Source organism: Filicampus tigris, chromosome 1 (assembly GCF_054856515.1).
Source record: "Filicampus tigris isolate MCC_2025a chromosome 1, RoL_Ftig_1.0, whole genome shotgun sequence".
In the NCBI taxonomy this organism is placed as follows: Eukaryota; Metazoa; Chordata; class Actinopteri; order Syngnathiformes; family Syngnathidae; genus Filicampus; species Filicampus tigris.
Window position 1 is genome coordinate 35078030 of NC_141217.1, and position 24440 is coordinate 35102469.

General features: G+C 43.9%; 1 protein-coding gene across 2 annotated transcripts; it reads right to left on the reverse strand.

Moving 5' to 3' along the window:
- Positions 1-1112: 1112 nt before the first annotated feature.
- Positions 1113-24360, reverse strand: LOC147153797 (cholecystokinin receptor-like). Of its 2 annotated transcripts, XM_086036397.1 has the most exons (6): positions 24029-24360; positions 23048-23262; positions 13739-13987; positions 7979-8240; positions 5376-5506; positions 1113-2988 (listed from the first exon to the last, which is right to left on the reverse strand). In XM_086036397.1, the coding sequence occupies exons 2-6, from the start codon at positions 23187-23189 to the stop codon at positions 2381-2383; spliced, it is 1392 nt and encodes a 463-aa protein (XP_085892523.1). In that variant the 5' UTR covers positions 23190-23262; positions 24029-24360; the 3' UTR covers positions 1113-2380. The 2 variants fall into 2 exon arrangements, with proteins under 2 accessions (XP_085892523.1, XP_085892515.1); XM_086036389.1 differs by lacking the exon at positions 24029-24360 and having other exon boundaries at positions 23048-23760.
- Between the last annotated feature and the right edge of the window lie 80 nt (positions 24361-24440).

Below are 24440 nucleotides of genomic sequence, written 5' to 3' on the forward strand. Positions count from 1 at the left end.
CTCTAAAGTATGTGCCCTGTGATTGACTGCCGACCAGTTCGGAGTGTAGTCTGTCTCGTGTTGAATACTAACGTTGTCACTGTGGACGGTTTTGTGTTGTTCCGGAGCTAAAAAGGCAGGTGTAAGGATTTGTCTTTGGAATGGAGGGTCACGGTTGGCGTCCCTCGCAACTGTTTGCGTGTCCCTTTCACTCCGGCAACTCTCCTTGCATGACTGCACGTGTGCTTCTTTTGCACAACAAAATCCCGCGCACAGCAGCGTGCCGCTCAAATTTCACCTTTAGGGATCACGGGTGCAATAACTTCAAAAAGTGCCACTGAGATCGGGATTAAAGTTGATTGTTGTGGTGATTTCCGTCAAAAGAAAGATTTGAATTATGCTGCAGTATATCGCTGTTGCCAAAACGACGTTTCAAATGGGATCGTTTCAATGTTTTCCTTCCAAAATGACCTTATCCCCATTTTTTTTTTTTTTTTTTTTTTAACAAAATAAACTATGCAAGATGAACATGACCATACTCTAAATAAATGCATCAAACGTCTTGCTTGACACTTTTATTTGGATTCTGTTTTTTGCTAAGGGACGTCCCTCAAGGTGACAAGGTTGCTTGAATTTTACAAACGCTAAAAAAGTGCCTCCATCCAACCCTACATCCCACCGTTGGCATTGGTTACTCCAAGCCGTCCTTGACCAAAGACAGATGATACGTTAGGCTACCCCACCATCTTTTACAGCAGCAGTAGTCAAGCAACAGGACGTTTACTGCAGTTCCACATTAGAGACTTGCGTCAGCAACACTCGCCATTGCGCCATCATATCAGTCCGAAAAAACGGGGCTGGATTCATTTTTCAACAGTCTACACCCTAAAAACACTTGGGTTAAAAATAACACAATTTGGGGTCGAATTAGGACCGATCCACTAATTGGCTCAATTCGACCCAACTTTCTGGATTGTCTTTGCAGACAACAACCCAAAAATGGGTAGTTTTGTACAAAACAACCCCAAAAACTAGGTTGTTTTATACAAAAAAAAAACCACAAGAAGGTAGGTGAAAATGTACTCAATTTGTGGATTGGTCCAATTTTGACCCCAAATTGTGTTATTTTCAACCCAACTCTTTTTAGAGTGTATGTTTGAAAGACAACACCTTTTCATCTCAACTTTGACATTTCACTCAAAAGGGTAAGCATAAAGGTTAGGAGATTTGACTTTCGGCAAGCCAAAACATTTTGCGGGGAAAGAAGCATCTTTGCGCTTCGGCAAATTCAAGCACATTTGGCTCAGGGCGTCAAAGGTAGAATAGCCGAGAAAGCTAATCAAGCTGACTGAAGGGGTTTTGCACGGAAGCATATGCTGCATTTCTCAGATGGACTATGCTTTGAAGAACACGAGAAATTCAGATGAGTTTTGTGAACAACACGAATGCGGCTTGTTTCAAAACAAGCCTCTTACAAATATGAGGTAATAAGGCAAAAAATGATGTTAGTTTCATATTTGCCGACATGAATCTACAGGGTGGCGGTAAAGTCTGGACTCAGGGTAATTGGGTATTTTTCCACTTAGTTCAACCGTTTATTATTGTTTTCCTCCATAGATTGAGCGTGGCTCTGTCAAAGGAAGAAAGAGTTGACATTGACTCAAAGGTTACGTTAAATCAACCGACTCAACCAATAAGGGGTGAATGCACCCAAATTGAAGGCCGTGTGGATTTATTGCATGGAGTTCCTGAAAATTCTGGGAAACGCGTCAACATTTGCATTGCAAATTGCTGAAAGTCACATTGAAGGTGTTCAAAGTTGTATTTTTAGCCGTTGTGTCCAGACTTGACAGACGCCCTGAACGAGACATGCAAAGGAACGCAAATTGAGTATTCAGATACACCGAAAGGCTGTTGGTCGTGTCGCTGTTTACATAGCCGACCGACTTTTGCGCAGCTGGTGATGGATCAATCCCCGTTGACGGGCAACCGCTCCGGCGTGGTCTTCCTTTTGCCCAAAGTCCAAGGAGGCTACACATTGCCCGTGACAAGAATCACGAGATACAGTACATCGAAAGCGATGATAGCAAACAAGACCTGCATTGAGGGGAGGGCCCTTTAGTTGATCCGTTTTGGTGTTTCTAGGAGAACGGTTTGGTGTTATAAATCCTTCAAACAAAAACAAACAGAAAAAATTAGGCACTTTTCTTCAGGGTGATGAAGCAATCGCCGCCGATTCGACGGGCACATTCAGTCCAACATTCTACGACGTGCTCTCGGAAATGAGTAACAGAAAAAAGGCGTTTAAAAGAAAAACCAAAAAAAAACGTTGCTCAGCAGACGACTCAACGCACATACAAAGCAAAACCGCTGCAGCGATCTCCTCCGTTGGGGAGGCTCATCAGGTGGGCGTGGAGCCCACGGTGGTGTAACTGTACTTGGACACCGAAGTCGCCATGGTTGTCGCCATGGAATAGCCGGTGGCGCCGTCCTCCCCCGCCTCCAGCAGGGACGGGCAGCACTTGCGACACAGGCGGTTGCGACAGCAGCGGGCAAAGGTGGACAGCAGGGCCTTGCGGAAGCGGGTGTTCATGAAGCAGTAGATGACGGGGTTGACGCAGGCGGAGGTGTAGGACAGCAGGTGGATGAAGGAAATGGGGATCCCCGAGAGGGCTTTGGAGGCCGCCTTCAAGTCAAAAGCCTTCCAGGTGTTGGCCGAGTACAGCGGCATCCAGCAGATGAAGAAGAGCGCCACAATCACCAGCAACATGCGGATGACTCGCTTTTTGGCCTGTAACTTGGCGTTGGAGGTGTTGCTGCGAGCGCGCTCAGTCTTGGCCACTGTGGAAGCGGCGGCGGCGGCGGCGGCGGCGGCGGATGATGACGACGACGAGGTAGGGAGGGCAGGGAGCTCCATGGCGGACGACCTTTGGGGAACCTGAACGTAGCAACCGTCGTCGGCGTCCTCGTCCTCGTCGTTCGACTCTGCAATTGTGCCGTTTTTCAGCTCTGCGGAGGACAGTTCACGTTTGATTGCAGATCCGATCATTGAGCCATGCAACATTCAACTTTCACCGGCAGCCTGTTTACAACAGCTTTGCTACTCCCCCCACCCATTCGCTGGGCCGTTAGCACTATCGCAGCATTTCGGGACAGCCATTTTTTTAATCGAGCGGAGAGTAATTGGCACAACTGTACTTTTGCCAATAGCCTGCGATGATCGCCCCAGCGCGGGACCTGGCCGGCGACGTCCACTCCGCAGGGAAAGCATTCCGAGCGAGTGAGAGAGGATCCGGAACAATGAGGAAATGTCAAGTGAAGAGGACGAAATGGGAAAGGAGATTCAAACCATTCCTTTTCGTACGCGCGTTGCTCCCCAATGGACAACACGATAGCCGTTAAAAAACGCGGTTGTTTGTGAGCATTCAAACCCCCGTCATCGACTAAATGGCTTTGCGCGGCATGTGGACTGCGCAACAAGGAAGGAATTCCACTCCGCGCCTCATAAATGGTAAAAGTCAACGTAACGGGAGCTCAGGTATATTTTAATTGGAAAATAATTGTAATTTATTACTGCATAGCTTTAATTCTTGTGTTTTGTTTTATGCACAGCACTTTGTCACAGCTGTGGTTGTTAAAGTGCTCTAGGAATTAAATTAATGGGAAAATCCGCTAGAGTCGGGGTGTTAAACTCACACAGGGGGCCACTCTAGGTCGCATGCCAAATAGGAGAAACTTTTCTCGGACCTGAAACTAAATGTTTTTGAACAGAAGCGAATTGAAACACACCATACAATATTTCGTAATAAACTGAAACTTGAAATAAATTGCTCAAGAACAGAAATCATATCGTCAACACTCCTTCAAGGGGAAATCAAAACAAACATATTTCTGATTGATATTGCTGTTTGTAGAATATGAGTTAAGCAGCTAAATCTATTAGCCCTTTTTGGCCATCTCAGGGGACGGCCATTTTGTCACTTCTGTCGACTGAAAATGACATCACAACTGCTCAGGGCTCAGGTAACAACCAATCGCGGCCCAGTTTGAGAAAACAGGTGAGCCATGATTGGTCGCTGCCTGAGCCCTGAGCAACTAACAGTGAGGTCATTTTCAGTCAACGGAAGTGACAAAATGGCTGCCCCCAAAGATGGATAAAAGCAGGTGGATTCACTCTTATTCCACAAATGCAATATTTATCACAATGCCTTGTTTCAACTAGTGGGCCTGCATAGAACATATTCTTGAAAAAAAATATATTTGGGTTGAGTAAACAGTAGCTGTGTACAGTATTGAATGCTAGACAAGCATTATCAGCACAAACAACAACAGCATGGTCCGTTTTTTAACACTCCCGCATGCCTACAATTAACACCCATGTGCATGCGCAGCGTTTTCACAGGCGAACCCCAAAATTTTCTTTCGAATAATACGTTGTATGCGCCCCCACAAGTCCAAACACGGCACTTTGATTACAATTGCGTTTGTGCAATATTGAGTAAAGAAACAAAATCCACCTGTTTTTATCCATCTCAGGAGGCGGCCATTTTGTCATTTGCTGTCAACTGAAAATGACAAAACAGTTGCTCAGGTATCAACCAATCACACCTGTTTTCTGAAGCCGAGCCGTGGTTGGTTGTTACTTTTAAAACAGGCATTCTCATTGTAATTTTGGTTATAACCACTTTTGTTATTGTTGCTTCTTGTTTTCGACTCCTTTGCTGTACTTAATTCCTCATTCTACATTTCTTCATTTTACATTCTTTGAATCCATCAAGGTGCCATTGAGTGGGCCCAGACTTGTACAAACAAATTGTTGAACTCCTCCCACACACTTTAAACGTGCATATTTGAACAAGAAAGTGGCCAAATGAATCCATAGAAAATATGCCCTTGAGATGTGGGTCCTGACGTTGCGGTATGTGATGCCGGCTAACATGTTCAGATTGTGCTTTCAACTGTTCTATTGGTGGTCAAATGGCTGACACCGACTCTCCTTTCCCACATGCAAGGGTATTACAGGTAGCAAGTAAAGTGTAAAATCCAATTAAAAATAACTGCGGTACAGCGGGGGCCCGAACAATGAACTGCGCTGTAGTCCCATTTAACCCGAAGGGACTATTTAAGTAGCCTGCGCAATTCGTATTCAAAGCTTATGCGCTGTACTACGCTGGCAGGGATGAAAAGTGAAGTACAAGGATATTTTGGAATCGGGTGCAGAACCTGAGGATAGAGGATAAATAATTTGCTGCCTCGGGCAAACACATTAGCATATGAAGCGAAGCAGTTCCCTTTTCGGCTTCAACGAACCAATCGACGCCATCTAGCTGTATATAAGGCATCAAATGGAAGAGCCGTGAGGAACGCAACGCTTTCATTTGCACTTGGGATCTCACCAGTGGTCTCTGCTTTGGTCTGCTTCATTTCAAAGCGCATGCCCCGGTAAAGCTCTCTGGAGATCAGCCCGTAGGCTACGGCCATCACCACACCAGGAATGAAGAACAGAATGAACAGCAGAAGCACGTACCTGGAAAAGAGCGGACGGGCAGGAGGATAGGATACAGTCACTATTGATTTGGTCGAGGGCAAAGAAGCTAGCAAAAGAGGACATCGTATCAATAATAATTATCATCGGAATTGTGAACGAAGCCAAAGGAACTACAGTCATTTCTGAGCAAACACTCAACTTCAAGATTCTTAAAGGCTTTGCCAAAACTGTAATCACCTTCTTCAAAACAACGACTTAGCTGAAGACGGTCAGAATTGTTCAAGCGGAAAGTCAAGCCAAACGTATTTTTTTTTCAAGAAAATATTCCTAGCAGGCCTACTAGTCGAAACATTCTGATTAATTTTGCGTTTGTGGAATATAAGTTAAGCGGCAAAATGCGCTCGTTTTTAGCCATTTCTGGGGGCGGCCATTTTGTCTTCTGTCGACTGAAAATGACATCATCTGAATCTGATCCGTGACTGGTTGTCGCGAGCAGTTGTGATGTCATTTTCAGTCGACAGAAGACAAAATGGCCGCCCCCAGAGATGGCTAAAAACGGGTGGATTAACTCTTATTCCACAAACGCAATATTTATCAGCGTGCCTTGCTTCAACTAGTGGGCTTGCATGGAACATATTCTTGAAATATGCGTTGACTTTCGCTTTAAGGCATCACAGTAACCAACTGGCTCCGTCTCATTCGCAACTCCCTTATTGTGTCAATGGCCATAGAGTAGTTACTATTTGTAAATTAAGTAACTGAAAATTCTGTCTGCACAAGTTAAAAACGGAAAGAAGTATTCTATCCCATCTGTGAAAAATCAGCCAGTGACAGGTTGGCACTTGAGGCACAAATTGTCTTCACAAGGGGGAAGCTTCAGCTCTGACTTCAGCGGGTAGCAAGTCTCAAGAGTTTCCAGTAACATCGGCATAAGTCACTATTTTTTTTTTTCTAGTCAGTTTGGAAACATTTACGGCAGGGGTCTTCAATCCTGTTCCTCGAGGGCCGGCGTCCTGCCTGTTTTCCATCTCTCCTTGCTTCAACGCCTGATTCAAATGACCACGGTCGTTATCCGGTTTCCGCAGACCTTGCTGATTATCTGCTCATTTGAATCAGGTGTGTTGCAGCAGGGAGAGACGGAAAACAGGCAGGACGCCGACCCTCGGGGAACAGGATTGAAGAACCCTGCCGTAAATGTTTCCAAACTGACTAGAAAAAAAATTAGGGACTTATCCCGATGTTACTGGAAACTCTTGAGACTTGCAACCCGCTGAAGTCAGAGCTGAAGCTTCCCCCTTGTGAAGACAATTTGTGGAACAGGATTGAAGACCCCTCATTTAAGGCATCTACAACACTACATATCCTGCATTACCAACTGGACAGAGCACACAAACAGTTCCAAGTCTGCTTAGAAAATGTCAAACACTACTTCGACATTCATACTGTGATGATTATGAACATGCTTGGTAACAGTTTGTGTTCCGCTCTCGGCGAAATATTGCCGCATTTCATGCTTTTCAAAAAAAAAAAAGGACCAGCTTTCATCCGACAATCAACGAATGGGTTAATTTTAGTTTTCCTGGGTGTGCGTCAACTTGAAAAAAAGTGAAGTGTCCCTTTGATGGCAATAATTCTACAAAATCAAGGTTTGGCCCAAGCGTTCTCCCTCTGATATTCTAACCTTTGAACACATCAAACCCCTTTTGAAAGGACAGAAGGCTTCACTCGGGCGTCAGCCGGCCGTTTGAAACCGATACACGAGAGGATTATTAGGCTTTTAAACCCTGGTAGACGTCTTGCATTGTTCCCACATCGCCAGAATGGCTTGAGCGAATGGATAAAGGAGGTCAGAGAAGAATCCATGCGTTTCTATTCCTTAGCGCATGAGCCAAATCGGCGAACCGTTGGTGAGCAAAGCTTGGGCGGGACTTCAAAGCAGGTTCGGATGTTCAGTGCCTTCACGGGCAAAACTGAAAGTGACTGCATGATGGTTCACCAAGCCGACAGACTTGACTAGTTTCCGCTCGTCTCTTGCCTCCCGCAACCTTCATATAAGCGAGCCCTTTTAAATCTGCCAGAAGACAACGCCCCCGCCACCTGCCCCCCCCCCCTTATTGCTCCTCAATTTGAACCAGCCTGTGCTGGAGAATATTTTCTCAGTCTCCATCGACGTGTGCTGCCTTTTAAAGACCTGTTGGGAACATGTCAGGTGGATGGATTGCTTTGTAGACGCTAGGCAATTAAAAATGTATCCTGCGCGGACAACAATTGAGCACTTTTGTCGCGGATGTCGTCATTTGCGGCTCATAACTCATTTCACGCCACTGTTAATTAATCCTCAATCCAGGCTTGTCAGTTCTCTTCATTTCAAACAACCTCACTGATTAAAATGCGTTCAATCATTTTGGCCGGAACTCTGGAGCACGGCACGTGATTATCTTTCCCCGGGCCGGGTTTTGCGGATTTGTTTTTTTTTCCCCCCCACTCAAAATGAAACGCACGCATACATACCAGCTTTGCTCCGCGTGGTGACTGGGCCAGGTGAGGCGGCACATGTGGCCCACGGTACCGTTGGCCTTGGGGAAAGTCTTGATGATGCTGAACACCGGATAGGGAATCATGATGAGCAGAGAGAGCACCCAGGTGGCGGCGATCACGCGGTATGCGTGGGATCGCGTCTGCCACGCTCTGGACTTCAGCGGGTTGCAGATGGCACTGTATCGCTCGATGGCAATAGCCACCAGGCTGAAGGTGGAAATGCTGACAGAAAGCCCTACGGGAAGCAAACAACAAGACCTTACGCACTTGGCTTGCTTTACGGGACTCAAATCCGGACAGGGCGCACCGCCGCTTGACTTCTCTCGCCGTGTTCGACGCCAGAAAAGGCTCAAAGAAATGCAATTGGGTGAAAGTCTTGCTCTCCTGAGGACTAACTATTTAATGGCACCACCGCTGCCTTAAAATCATCAAGCAAGACATGTCCCCCCCTTTTATAGTCGAGCAAAGCAATTCCCGCAGGGATGACTGTGAGCCACTATGCATTTCGATGAAGGCACAGGCTGCGGCCCAGAGAATACGGACAGTGATAAATAACATGAATGAGGCTGCCCCACAGGAAACAACCAGTCGCACCCTAGCGCTGTACCCGGGTCGGTCGTCATCCATCTTATCCTGAAATCGTGTGTTTTTGCAGTCGCCCGGAACATTTGTGAGCCGCACCAGCGCCTGGACTTTAAATCAGGTTACAAAAACACAAAGTGTTTCCGTGCTAATTTTTGGACCATCGAGACCAACATAACCAGTCATCGGGAATTCTGAACAGAAATTGAACGATTTGCGAGAAAAAGTATTTTCAGCTGCACGCTTAAGGCTGGGTCCACAAAAACGCAATCCGTCCCAGTTTTGCCCCTTCCTGACCAAGGACATCAAACTGTCTAAAATCAATGAAGATTATCCACCTGTCTGGTGTGTTAAAATGTGCATCCGTCCCGTTAACCGGGCCGATTCTTAAATGCGTCCATTATTTACGACCGCAAATCTTCATCTGTGCGGGGAAAGCCGACGTCTTGAACCGTTTGACTCCGTTTCGCTGCGGCGTGAACGGAACGTAGCCACTCAAAGAAGCGCCCTAATTGACGAACAAGGAAGTAAAAAAATGCTGTTAAGGTAATCCAAGTGGCTTGCCCAGATGCAGAGAACTATTTTCCAAAGCAAATCTTTTCTTGCCATTTTACAATGCTCCTACGTCCGGTAGTCCTCTCAAAGAACGGCGCATACTGGAAGTGACTTTTCGTATTTGTTTTTGTGAGACCAGGTGATGACGACTTTCCGCCTCTGAGGATGATAGAATCTTAACGTGTGGTGCTCTGCATTGAGATTATCTGAGCAGATTACATTCAATACGACCAAAACTGTTAAATGTCCGGGTTTTTCCTTTATGTGTTGTAGGGTCTGCCACAGATTAGATAAAGAAGAAAAAAATGCATTCATATTAAAAAAAAAAAAAAAAAAAAAACAGGCCTTGGTGCTCAAAATTGAATCAGGAGGATTGTCTGTCACTGACAAAGCCAAGAATTAAAAATACTACTTGGGCCAACTTGGACGTTAAAAAAATTTGGTCCGACACCAGCTTCATATTTGAGAATACATGCAAAAGAAGCAACTGGGAAATTTCTTTTTGCTTTTTCTTTCAACAGTTATTGCTACTTTGGGGAACTTTAAGGGATTACATTCCCATATCGGCGGGTGGTAATAATGAAATAATTGACGATGGTGAAAAGTAAAGATTATGAGTTTTGGAACCCTAGCTCTCAAAAAATATACACTTGTCAAACTCATCGCGGATGAACTTATCCCCGCACTTCAATTTGAAGGTCCGAGTCTCATCCTGACTAAATGTTATAATAGAGCGCACCTGCCTCTTGGAAGGACCAATAATCTAGTAGATGCATAAAAGAAAACATTTGCAACAAAACAACTGATATAGAAACCATTAAGCGTAAGATTCGAATTCGGTTCGGTCATTTTTAATGTCATACAGACTGATCATAAACAAAATTATGCCTGACAGGATTATCGACATCAGCATTTCTGCTTTTACTCCAGTATGCCAAGCAAAAGTACATTTGATTTTCTCGGAATTTGTTGCCAACTTTGATCTTATTTTCTGCCTTTTGGGGGACAGCGCACTTCTCGCAAGGCCTGCGAGCATTTGGATGAGGTGCGCCAGACAAGCACAAACGCTGCACTGGCTCATTTAGGCTGCATGGAAACAATGCAAGTTGAGTGCCATCTAATGGGAAAGGCGCGAGTGGGTCCATTTCACAGTGGGTGGTTGCCAAACACCTGGAAAGTTCAAAACCGACCATTGTGCCTCTCATTTTAAGGGATTAGCAGGTCGGTCAGTAAAATGTGCCCCAGATTCATTCAAATTGTTCTTTGGACACGCCTCCATTTTTTGCCTCTAGTTTATTACCTGTGGAATTATTATTGGAAGTTAGCATTTCCATGCAAGGTGCACTTTGCTCTCGAAACAATTGCTCGAGGACATTCAAAGCACTCCCAAGACCATTTGCCAACCGAGGAGCATCTATTATCAATCATTTATAGTCTTTAGGGGGGGGGGGAAAGGAATGCAAGCCGATGTTCACGTTAGACCGCTCAACGGCTGCAGTCAAGGTTTTTCTTCACACCTTGCACACAAATGAACTTAGCCGCATACCCGATGATGCCCTAAAACGTGAATGACTCCAGTCAATTGCCGCCCTTGGATAAGCGGAAAGCGGTTCTGTCTCAGTGGAGAGCACAAAAGACCGAAATACATTATGCAAAAAGGTAGCTTTGGGGGGGGGGGAAAGTGAGACTGAGCCACCGGGTTGACCGCTAACTGCATCGCAACAACTGCTCCGCATAGCGTCATAAACTCCATGAAGGGCGACACGCTCACGTCCACGGCCAATGTTAAATTTAGCTAATAACTGCCCCCGACAGAGTAACGGGGTTTTACGATTGATGTGATTATGAAAGTCCGGGTCACCAGACGGATGCTTGGGCAGAAGGTTGTGGAAGAGAAGGCTCAGTGGTATATTAGAGTCTAATGGCCATGTGATAAAAGTCATCCGGTAAAGGCTATATATGGTTTTTGCTGACTAGGGTTGCAAGCAAAAAAAAAACAACAAGATTTTGGGCTGAAATGAATGAAATGAGAACACTTCCCACTGGTTTTAACCATCCGGGCCATCCAATCGTGTCATTGGAAATTTGCGAGCATCACGTAACTTTCAGATGGGTGAAGATTTGATGTTACATTTGTACAGGTCATACTGACAATACTGACATCAAATCATTTATCAGCAGGCCACTCTAATTTCCCCACTGTGGGAAATGTATTCATTGAAAAAAATTGTTATCGCGCTAAGTGGAACTTGTCACAATTTAGATTTTAGTCTAAGATGGGATATTTAATTTAGGCATTGCTCCTGAACAATGACCCTGCCTTGTCCCAACTGGCACTGATGGACCGATGAACGCACGCAGCACTTTAGCATCAAGCACGGAGCACTTTTTTACTTTGCAGTAGATGGATATATTATTTTATTTATTTGTTATTATTATTATTATTTTTTTTTTTTACTATCGTAATTGATGCATGTTTTTTACGGTGTTGTGTTTGTGTTGTCCTACAATGCTGCTCATTACGCCTTTTAAATTGCCCCTCGGGGGCAAATAAAATGTATTGATTGATTGATTGATGGAAATGTAATTTGCTTACATCATTTTGTGATGCACCACCGACATGCAATAAAAAGTTTGCTTTTTTTTCCCCAATCACCGCTGCACTACACTAAGTTGGAGCCATATAAAAATGATGGAACGCTGTATTGAAATTAAAAAATCTAAACGTAAATAAGACAGTTCAGACAATTAGGTGACTGATCCCCGAAAAATATATTATCGGTACAGCCCCGCGAGGAATGTTTTGACCATTCTGTATTTTACCGGAGCTTTTTAAAGTTTAAATGATAAGCAATGAAGGTGCGGTCACAGGCAGGCAAATAACTTGAAATGCAGCGTGGGCAAAAAGGAGTCACACGAGCTCTCCGAGATCAAGAGTTGGGCATTGACATCCGGCATTGACGTCAAGAACCCGAAATGCACTCAGAGAGAGAGATTAATATAAATATAACATTAATATAAATAGAAAATGACACAACTCTCAAAAAGTTATCTTAATACAGCTTTCAAGGAAAAAACTTGATTTAAAAACTTTTGATAGTACATGTTGAGCGTTTGAGTCGTTTTTTTTTGCACAACTTGCTGCTCTGTAACAGAGCCGAATGGCAAAATACACAACTTGTGTTTGATCCAAAAATGAACCAACACCTTTCCACGGACAACCCCGTCAATGCTTTTGTGACTCTTCCTGTGTTTACATCTGTTGGCAAACTACCCGTGACGCAGAATCTCATCCAGTTTGAAGCCTTGCACTGGTCAGCGAGTATTCAAACGTTAGGTGTCTTTTTGATTCAACGCATGTGAATTCAACCCCAATACAATGCCATCATGACATTGAATCCATTTTAGTCAAGCAATCTATTAAAATTTTTGCCTAACTCCAAACAATGAAGCCCATTTATAAGACTAGCGCCACACTGGGTTTCTCCGCTCATTACGTAGCAACAAGGTTGGGTGGCAGGTACTTCAGAGTTAAATGATAAGCCAAATAAGATTGAAGTTGTGGATGCGTTGTGAGGGGCCGCAATTATTGGTCTTCGGTGTATATCGATGAAAGAATGCAAGCATCCTGCCGGGAATGTCGGCCAGGTTTTCATTACTTCATATCAGAATATTGTTCCGCTAGGCCTCCTCTCAAATACTCTTGTGAAAATGGGATTGTTGAACTCTACATCAAAGATGAAAAGCTATATCCAAGATGTCAAGTATTACAGTCAACCCCCCCCCCCCCTTATGCTTCACCCCGACTAAAAAGCCTTACACCGATTCCTGCCTGACTTTGTTCGAATGGGAGACAGCTCATTGCCAAGTCACACTTTCCGAGGCGTGAGACCGCCGGCACCGTTTTGTAGCGCGATGGCTAACCATCCGACAAGCTAAGCGAAGCCTTTTTTTGAGAGACGGGCTCTTGTTAGGCGTCAAGTGGCTGTCAGAGGGATTCTAAAGTTACAGCACATTTTCTGATGGGCTGTCAGCCACAGGAAGAGGCCTCATTTTGACAGTTGGAAGATGGGGAAAAAAAAAAAAAAAAAAAAACACACACACACACACATTCAGACTTCATTTGCGAAAAGATCTAGCAGGTCGAGATGAGAAGTTCTGTAAAGGTCATATAAGTGCGTAGATGATCCACTTTGGTGGTTCTGGTCCTCTCATCAGGATTGGTCAAAGTTAGCTTAGCCTGCATAGCATTTGGACCACAGTCTTTCTTGTGTCAAGCATGACTTACAGGAACCCACTTGAAAGGACAGCAAATAGTGTGACGTGACAATTGCGCCAAAAAAGTCACCGGCTTGATTTATGGCAAATACGATTCGAAAATAATTAGTCGGTCGCGCAATTTCACAGGCAGGCCCCCGAGAGTACGCCAGCAATTGAAAAATTCACTTCCTAATGAACGTTTCCCTCGAACTAACGGTCGAAGGAGCCATTTGGTGAAATCACCGATTCCAGTAATGGCTCCACTGTTTCCAACGTGACTTCCAAATGCTGCCCTGATCGTCACTCCGTCAGCAGGCCAGAAAGCGGCGTTCTCACCCATGAAGTAGGCGACCGTCTTGCACATGGCCGCCCCGAAGATGAAGTCTTCCAGGATGTTGGGGATGAGCGTGAAGGGCATGCAGAAGACGGCCATCATCAGGTCGCTGATAGCGAGCGACAGCAGGAAGGAGTTGGTGACCGTCCTCATGCGCTTGTTGAGAATCAGCACCACGATGATGAGCAGGTTGCCAAACACGCCGAGGAGGAAGATGAGCGTGTAGAGCACAATGCGCAGCGTGTCCATCTCTGAGGAGAGACCATAACCGCAAAGGTGATTTGCAAGCGTCCTATTTTCATTCCATTTAAAGGAAGCACGCAGCGCGGCGACGATGGATCGCGCGCTCAATTAGAAAGCAGTCATTCAGCAAAATGATTTCTCACGCCCGGGCCCGCGGGGGAAACGATGAATAAAATGTCAGAAGATAATTGGAACGTTCGTCTCTGCTGACAAAAACGCAGACGCCTTCCAATTTTGCGGCTTGACGTATGGCAGGTGCCAAACGCCAAAATGGGGAAAGTCCAGCAAAAAGCGAGGGAAAAGGTAGCCGATCGACTTGCTCCGCATTGAAGACTCGAGTCACAAAATTAACAGATTAGCGTCCCGGTGTCAATATTTGCCATCTTGAAGATGAAGCAACAAACAAGGCTTAGCATACCGCTTTAGGACGTATTTGTCAAACTGGAAAGGGGAGAATGAAATTAAATATCCGCCTCGAGAGTTTGAATCAATATTTGTACTGGGGGTTTTCCCCAAAAGACGGCAAGACGCTTTTTCCCCGCCAGCGAATCGTCGTTAATCACTTTAGGGGCACTGCCCGCGCTCGGCCCTTGCCTGTCACTGCCAGTCCGTTTGAGAGTGAGAGCATGTGACAGGACGAGGTCGAGAAACGGCCGAGCGCGGCGCTGACCGGGCACTCTGATTAACGCTGGTGACGAGGCGCAAGTCGCAGGCTCCGCGGCGCAGCCTCCAGACACGTTTTGGCACGACAAGTCACCCCGCGTTGCATCCTGGCCAATGATGATTAAGCATTAACTGACTTTTAGATTTGGTACTTGCGTTCCAGTAACCATCATGCAATTATTCCCGCCGTGCCTTTTCCAAATGTACAGTATACACACACACACACACACACACATCCTGTTATTGGATGAAACTCCTCACAATTGAAGAAACCAAAATGGTTCGGCTATTGCGTAAAGTTCGTACTATAGCAACAACTTTCTATTTCTTATGTACCGATTCACTCTCTGGTTGGCAGTATTTATTTTCTCCCATTTGTATGGATTCTGCCCTACCCGAATGTGCAGCGTTTAGTTCCGAAGAGGTGAAAGTTTTATTTTTATAGCGCCAATGTATATTGAAATGATCTTTAGGCACTTTGCACATCGGGTAGGTTACGAATCACACTCGTACATTGTCAGAAAAGGAATCGGGTCGAGCGTGAGCCTCGTTCTGCAGAAGAAACACCGTCAGCCGTCTGCTTCGTCGCTTGGGTTGAGATTGAGAACAGGGCAGGGGTCCGCAAACTTTTTGCTGCGCGGGCAATATGACTTTTTCCTTCTCTGATAAGGGGACCGGGGGTCGGTTTGTAAGAAGAACCCGTTTGAAAAAAAGTCAGGAAATAATAACACGATTATTTAAATGACTAACATTAGTTATGAAATTAATAATAATCAAAGAACCCTCTGTGGGATCGTCACGGAAAAAAGTCGGGAAATAAATAACGCTGGAATAAAGTTACACTGTTTATGAAATCAATAAAAATCAAATGATCATTTCTGGGTTCTTCACAGAAAAAAAAAATCAGGAAATACATAAGACTATTTGTGAAATAAATAGCCAAATAACCTTCCCTGGGTTCTTCACAGAAAAAAATAAAGTTAGGAAATATACAATATTTTTAAATAAATAATTACTAGGTTTGGACATTGTTTGAATTTGGACGATTCACGGTTCTTTGATTCGATTCCAGTTCCTAACGATTCTCGATTTTGATTCTTCACAAAAAAAATAAAGGAGGAGTTACTTTTGGACAAATGGTATGAACTTCTCTGTACTTTAATTTCATGAACTTTTTACTGTTTGTGAACTTTACTATGAGTTACTCAAAGGGCTATTTTTAACAAGTATATTTAATTTTCAGTGTACTGTTGTCATTTTAAAAGCATCAAACAGCTCAACTTCTCTTTTACCATAAAAACCAAAACGCTTACTTTAGCAGCTTCGTTACCCGTCGCTCTATAGAACAAATTTTACCTTACAGTGGACCCTGCATGCTGACGATTTTGGCACCTGCGGAGTCACCTATTTGCAGATTTTTTATTTTTAATCATCATTTTTATTTTGGGGGAACCAACCCCTGTTTTTTTTGTGTGTGTAAAAACGTTAATCGTCCCCTCCCCCTTTCCCCCGATGCAATTATAATCAACATCTATGGACTGATTTTCCTGGCCAAGCCAGTGCCTCCGATGTACTTGAGAAGGTGAGAACATGGACAAAAAAAAAAGCTTGTCATGATGTCACACTAATTATTCAAATCAGTTCGCTCTGACGTTATCCGTGCCGCTCGCAGCTCTGAAGGTCTCAAATAAATAATGAAGTCATGAAATTGCAAAAAAAAAAATTCATTGGATTTTAACAAAATTAAATGCACAGGATTTTGGAGGGTGGGGCGTGCATGCCTCCAAGTTATCACCCCAAGATTTTCTCAAGTGTGAAACAAAAAGTGTCTTTTTTTTTTTTTTTCTTGATCCATGGTGAAATACAAAAATCGATGCTCATTGAATCATTTGCAATTGAAGCCACATGTGATTTCAGCGCCTGCTGCCACCTTCACATACAAAAAGCAATAGTTTGTCTGAGATGATTACAAAAAGCGATAACAGAACGACAGTCCACCGCGGGGTTGGGGGCGGGGGGGGGGGGCGTTTTAATCACATTTCACCCTTCACTAAGGCTGTATAAAAGTAAATCTGTTGCTTGGACACATAATACCACATAATTGGCAGTAACGAGGAAAAAATAAAAAGCCTTGCCGCTACGCAGATGTCAGAGATGGAAGCTGACCCAAGTCGCGCTCGGTCTTGTGACGGCGTGGAATGAAAACGGGCTCATCTTCATCGAGCGCCAGCGCCAGTCCATCCACTTTGTTCGCATCGACTCCCTCAAGCCTGACAACTGTTTGCCACGTTTCTAAACGGTTGCTTGCACATAAGACACATTCCGAAGTGTTGACATGAAACATTGGAGCAAAGCGTTACAAATGCACTTCGTGTCTGACTGAGGATGATGGCTGGCTGGCTGCGCCATAATTCTACTGCCCCGGGGGGGGGGGGGGGGGGGGGGGGTCATTAAAGTTTCAACACCTCGTGTCGTTTGGTTTTATCGTCGGGCGACGATGAGACGCTTCATAGCAGACTGTCAGGCATGATTGACTGGGTCAAATAACCTTCCACAAAGATTGTCTGATAATGAGCAGTTATAATGGACTGTGCAATATTTCCGTATTTATTTCAATGACAGTCAGTTTTGTCCAAATATGACACAGTACTCACTCATTTTTTTTTCAGCCTCAACAGATTGTCCTAAAAACTGCTATTTAAACACTAACCATTGTATTAAAATATTACCCTATTACTTTTCTTGTATGAATTTTAATTGTTTCATTTGGCACAATGTTGCCGTCTCAAGCTCAGTAGTGCGCACGATTTTGCTTCAACATCGGATAAATCCATTTTATGCAAATGATTGTTAATTTGCATGCCAATCATACACCACTTGTTGAGAATTTAAATCTAAAAACGGGATAGAGACGCAACGTGTCAACTCAAACACTCAGCGTCCAAACAGATGTCAGCCCATAGCTCAAACGTATGGGGGGGCTGGTTTGCACATTTTGTTACTTACTCAACTCCTCATAACTGTAAACTGTTACATTAGCCTGTTTTTTTGTTTTGTTTTTTAATAACAGTGGTGTCTTGACTTAAGTTGTTCCATGACCAGTGAATGAATGATGCCATTAATCCGTTCCAGCAATCCAAAACCCCCAACAAATTAAATTTGTTTTTTCTATTTTTTTTTTAAAGAGCTACTCACCCCAAATGATTTTTTTTTTTTTTTTTTTTTTTTACAGATAAACAGTATAATCGGGTGTCTACTAATGCTTTCTTCATGTCCTGGTCATTATTTTGACATATTAGTGCATGTCTGTTAAAATCTAGAATTTGGGGCAAAAACTATTTGTGGTGAGCCATCTTCAGGCTAAACACAGCACTGCACGTGTATTTTGCTTTTTGTCCTCTGATTGGACTAGCAGAGAGCTTGATGTAGTCACTCCGCGGCTACGTATCTATGTGGCTCAGTCTCGTCCACGCCTCCGTAGCGAGTTGCAGTTGGAAGAGGAGCGTTTGCGAGCATCGTTATATCAATATTCAGGTTAGTGATTTATTCATATGGAATTTGGTTAGCATAGCTTGTCATAATATAGAAATGATTTAGGTCAGGGGTGCCCGGCCGATCGCAAAGGCGTCGTGGGTAGATCGCCAGCCTATTATCCGTCCTCACTACTGTATTGCATCGTTCACACCAACTGCGTTGGGAGCGTTTCTGGCGGCGCGTTTCAATTGGAGTCAATGTAGTTCGCGCGGGCGGGCGCGAATGATGCATTTGAAGCGGTGGGACGCGGAGCGAAGCACCGGAAATCCGCCCATTCGCTCCGCTAGGCGCGTATAAACAAGTCAACTTTTTTGCCATCCCGCCTCGCGGCAGCCAATCAGCATCGGGCATGGCAGCTTTTTTTTTTTTTTTTTTTGACAGTTTTTGAACTTTACCAAGACAAGGCAATATTGATAGCATTAGCGTAGTGTGCAAAAAAGTTGACTTGTTTTATACCTGCTGAATGGAGCATATACGGTACATATAAAAATCATTCTCAATATATTTATAAATCATGTGTTTTGCATTTTTAGTAGGTGGTAGATCATTTTGACTGGGTCATGTCATAAGTAGCTCTCAGGCTGAAAAAGTGTGGGCACCCCTGATTTAGGTCATAGTTTGTCACGGCTGCTGTTAATCACAGCCAAACCACGCCCAACCCCCCCCCCCCCCCCCCTTTCAAGCCCTCCAGACAACTCCCCCGTTGAGCGCCGTTTTCAAATATTAGTGAGGGGTAGCAAGAGTCTGAGTACCACTTTAAAGAAAAAAATAGCACTCTATAATGTTCTATGTTATAAAAACAAATACAATATTAAAAAAATAAGTGTTTGCTTTAATTCGGTAGACATTGTGGAGCTCTTTGGCCACCAGGGGGGAATTGGATTTCAAACTGCTGTAGAGTGCATAGTTGGCCTCGGCTCCTCCATAAGCTGCAGTAATATTTGTTCTTGGCAGATGATAAAGAATGCCTCTATTATATCATCTGTCCATCGAGCCAAAAAAATTAAAAAATAAATAAATAAAATAGAAAAGACAGTTATGTTGGTTTGCAAAAATCTACATTGTCACGAATGCCAAATTTCCACCGATAGGAGTTGGCTGAATGCAGGTTGAGCAGCCCCTGAGAAACAGGCAGCCATTTTTAACCGAAGAAACGTTTTTCGTACCCATACAAAGCGCGGGCCTTCTTAGCGCTACTGCTCGGTAGGTTCTCATTGAAGTGCAGGCAAATGAGTCCTTTGACAGCACTCAATGTTCAGGCCGCACTCATTTTTTGCAAAGCAACTTACTGATACAGCAGTATTCAACTCAATTAGTTCTTACACAGTGCCATCCCATGGGGGGGGGGGATGCATTGATCCTCCATTGCGTGGACATTCTTCGACGTTTCACGGAGCGGTCGGTAACGTTAGCGACAAGCTCGGCACATATTCAATTAGTTAGAAGGTCTCGTCTGGAGGGTTTGGTCATCATTTTGTCGATCAACTTCTGTCATTTGTCAGCAGGTGGGAATTTTAAGGAGCTGTTAACTAGGAAACAGTAGGACGCAAGGAACATGTACTGTAGGCGTGAGCGCACATCTATTTAAAGGGGAGCCTTGCACAGACAAGCGGAGGCTGAATTACAGCACTGTAGCCTCTCTGGAGGATTACATATTGAGTAAATTCTGCGTCCACTGCGCTTCCAACCAACAAACGTAAGCTTTCAGAGCCACAATATCAATGTAAACCATCTACACTGTGCACACATTACGGCCATAAAACACAAACTATCATATAACAAAAGCAAGTACATTTCAGGAAATAACCCGATTCGTTTTTGGGGGGGTTAATTTGGCATGTGATGATCCTGTAGATGGGGATGTTTTGAAATACAAGCTGTCGTTTGGATGATTTTTTTTTTTTTTTTCCTCCCTTTGACATTTCGGCAGTGAAAAATGATGTCAATTCAACACGAGGAAACGTTTGACGTTAAACAAAAAAGAGGCTTCGAGACGTTTGTTATAGCCCGTAAAGTTTACTGTTGAATTTAACACAACAGGATTGCACATTGTGTGTTCAGAGCAAGCACGTAACTTCACCTTTAGGTCTGTTAGCTTCATGCTAACACAATGAGGAAACGCCATAGATCCTATTCATTAGCCCATCTATGTGATGGTGTTCACACTTTAAGCAAAGAATATTTGACAACAAACAGTGAAGCATGACATGCAAACTAACAATATGATTCAAAGATTGCCAAAAAGTCCGTTGTGAAACTCTTCATGTAACTACGTCTGTCAATATTTTCTTGTCCGCATGTGGCCAGGGTGCACATAACCAAAAAGAGCAGCAGATTGAATTGCAGCGAAAAAAGTGGGAACAACGGCTGAATCCTTTTCTATTGCGTTGTCGTGTTTTTATAATAGTACAATATAACCAAGGGGGTATTTTCCTTGCTAAAAAAAAAATATATATATATATATATATATATATTTTGCCGGACCAGATTAACGGCATTTTCAGTCATTTCGATGAGAAAAGATTTGCGTAAAAAGCATAGCTGCAGAACGAACAAATATTTGAAAGCGCCACGGCGCCTCATGCTAACACGTTTTAAATACAACACACCAAAACTGGTTCCTTGCCTGATTATGCCATCGGTTCCGAAAAGTTTCAACTCAAAGACAGATGACGTTCGCTAATTAACTCTCCAGGAACGATTGACTTTATTCGGCTCCAGGCAGGAAAATCCATAGCCTCATAGCGCCGCCGATCCAAATCCTTCACCAGGACCCAATTAAAATTCTTCCATCACCAAGAAGCACACCTCATCCACGTGAACAAGCTCAGGTTACCAAGTGTCACGCGCACCTGCCCATTGCCTTTCCATTCAGTTGATTGAAAAAAAAGAAATAAATAAAAGGATCTGAAGGCTTTTTAAGAACTTTCCAATCATTTTAAACTGCCGATGACTTATTTTGCCTAGTTAAGCAATGTTTTGTCACTTAAGGTGCCACAAAAATGGCAATTTGCTTATCCATATTCCCCCAAATCTGACTCTCGCACAAGTAGAAACTTAAGTCGGCTTGTTATTCTTTGAAGATTCATATGACTTGATGCAGAACCATGGCTTCAGCTGATTTTCTGAAGCCCAATGCATCGCTCCCGAATCACGTCAAAAGGCAACTTTCGGCCGTTCCGCGGCAAAGCTCTGGTTTGGCGGCAGCAGTGATTAGCAATAATTGATGGTTTAATTTTCAACAAGTGGACACTCAACAAAGATGCCATTTTTTGTCCGTCTGCCTCTGCAGAGACTACTACAGTATGTGTGCAAATGAGAGCGAATGCCATGAATAATTTACTGGTGTGGCTGTGAAATAAACGGTGTAAATCTTATGTCTAGACCCCCGCGGCCTTTCTGTGCATTGTTGAGTCAGGCGGCCAAGTTTGAGGCTCTATTGCAGGATTACTACGAGATGGCCGGCGGCGAGATCGATAAGAGGCTGAGACCGGTAGAAATGCTCCCATTTGATCCATCGTAGAAAATAATTAAATGAGTTTGATTCCTCAAGTTTGGCTTTCTGGCAAGAATTCTCTGAAGCATGACAAGTCAAAGAACAAATTGAGCACCGTTCTCTTCGGGCTGAACCAACGGTGGGCAAACTAATGCTTGCACATTCTTTCATCCAAACCACCCAGTATTTACATTGGGCCCTGTACTTGTTTTTTTTATGGCAATTAATTAAAAAAAAAAAAAAAAAAAAAAGTTCTTTAAACACTGAAAATGCAAAATATTGACACAAGGTATTGAAAGCAAGAGCAATCATAAAATGGTTGTACAAACAGTATGTACAGGTCTTGCTATGCAAGTACAGTAATCCGTTTTATTTTTCAAAGCCAACCAACTTGTCGGAAAACACATCAATATTCATGTCCAAAGATGTACGTTTTAAAATGAACCCACAGCCATCGCTTTTAGGAGGTGTAAAAACGCAGGATTACAGAGGATGACGTGCAATCGTTTTCAACAAACTGTCTGTCCTGAACTATTTCCCTTTTCGCCTTTACACTCTCTCACTAGTGTGCCGCTGTCTAGTGGTCGACAGGGGAATTACATCCAAAATAAACAACACTTAACGCTTCTTTATCCCCACAAACCCCCCTGCCCCCACCGCTTCAATTTTAACATATTGAAGATAACTGCTAATGTTAAAACTGCATCATGTTACAAATTAGATTGTTATAGTTTTAAGACTAAGACTTCCGTCTTGTTTGAAATGAACATTGTTGCGGCCTGTGGTATTTTAGTGTTGGTCATGATAATGACTAGTTTTATACTACACATATTTTCTTCTGCACAAATGACCTTCTGTCCATTTTTAAAATCCAATGTGTCCATTGGACAAGTTTTCCCATCCCTGTCTATCATTAAAAAAAATAAATAAAAACGTCCTATATAGATCTTTGCAAACGATTAGTTGAAAATTTAACTCTACGTAACTGCTTTTTTTTTTTTTTTTTGGAAGGCTCTCTTGCACTTTTGGGGTTTTATTAATCGCTACAAGTACGCTGGGAAGAACATGAATTAATTCATCACAAAAACACAATTTCTGCATCTGATCATAAAAAGGACAACAAGCATTCAGAGGCAACATTAATTAAACACTAATGTGGCAGGGAGATTTTTTTTCTTCTTCCTTACAACGCAGAGCTGGTGAAATTCACCAGATCAAAAATGAGAAAGACAACTTTTAGTTTAACACGCTGAGTCGAGTGACGATCAATCGTGGATGCGAGGAGTAAAGGGAGTCAGCGTAAGGAAAATGACAATTTATTATTATTATTATTATTATATATATAATTGTTTCCTTTTTTTTTTTTTTTTTTTACCTTTGGGTCTGTTGGCGGATTTGGGGACGGCGGATCTGTTTGTGCAGCTCATGTTGAAACCGGTCACTTCCACGCTGATATTCCACAGCTCCACGCAGCCCGACGCGTCTGACGCGCTCACGTTTGCCTCCTGCAGGGACATCTCTCCGCCGTTTGAGCTCGCACTAAGGAGCCGCCGTCGTCCTTGCGGGAATCCAAGTCAAGGTTGGCAGAAACTTGGGCGGGAAGCAGAGTGAGAAGGAGGAAAAAAAAAAAAAAAAAAAAACAACAACAACACACGTACACGCGCACACGTCCACGCACACACACACGCACGCACACCCAGATGGTTGTAGGAAGGGTGATTGAGCTGTGAGCGTGGCGATGAAGCGGTGACGCACAACGTACACTGCAGAGACTGAGGCACTACTGTAGAGGAATGAAAGCTCGAGCTTTCTAGCTCGCTCTTTTCCTCTCTCTCTCTCTCTCTCTCTCTCTCTCTCTCTCTCTCTCTCTCTCTCTCTCTCTCTCTCTCTCCCCCAGCATCATAACAGCCAATCGGGATGCCGCTTCCAAGTTGCAACCCTCACCGACATCATGAGCGACATCCCTCATCAGCATCAAGAGGCACACCTGCTTAAAGGGGAAGTCAACCCTAACATGTTTTTTTTTTTTCCAGAATATGTTCAATGCAGGCTCACTAGTTGAAACCACAGCTGGGCACTTGACACTTTTTTGGCCGGTCCGGCCTCGACATCCCCGCCCCCCACCCCCGCCCCCCCCTTGACTTGTGTACCCTTATGGCTTCGACCCTCCGCCCTTATTCATAAAAATGATCCCCCCCTCCACCGAAAAAAAAAAAAAGCGTCCGTGCATGACGCCGCCGCGGGAGTGACGCTAACGGCAGAGGTTGATTTAAGGATCATTAGCTGGCTAAATTTTCAATTCAAAGCCCCTGTGGACACGCTTTAAACATGTTTCAAACACACCACTAGTACTTACCCAACTGCGTGTACTTTCACTGTGAGCCCTGGGGTTGGTTTTGCCGTATTGTAAAATGATGCGAGTCCAACGGACGGCAAGAAGTCACATTCCAGCAAGTTATTTATTTTCCACACTTCCCCTCTACTCCTATTCCCGGCCTTCAAAATAAAAGCATAGCAGAAAACCATTACACAGTTTGGCTTTAGCCACAGGTGCTTCTACTCAACCGGCAGGTAAACGAGCTCAGTTGGGCGGGAAGCACCCGTTTTTAGCCATCTCTAGGGACTGCCATTTTGTCACTTCTGTCTACTGAAAATGACATCACTATTGCTCAGGGCTCAGATAACGACCAATCATGGCTGAGAAAAGAGGCGAGCTGTGATTGGTGGTTACCTGAGCCCTGAGAGTAGTTACCTGAGCTCTTCTGCTG

What these genes read in the sequence shown, in the direction of transcription:
- LOC147153797 (XM_086036397.1), bottom strand. Translation starts at nt 23,189, where the DNA reads ATGTCCCTGCAGGAGGCAAACGTGAGCGCGTCAGACGCGTCGGGCTGC. An exon ending in CACCACGCGGAGCAAAGCTG is followed by an intron (nt 5,507 to 7,978) that starts GTATGTATGCGT and finishes GCTCTTTTCCAG; the next exon opens with GTACGTGCTTCTGCTGTTCA. An exon ending in GACCAAAGCAGAGACCACTG is followed by an intron (nt 2,989 to 5,375) that starts GTGAGATCCCAA and finishes TGTCCTCCGCAG; the next exon opens with AGCTGAAAAACGGCACAATT.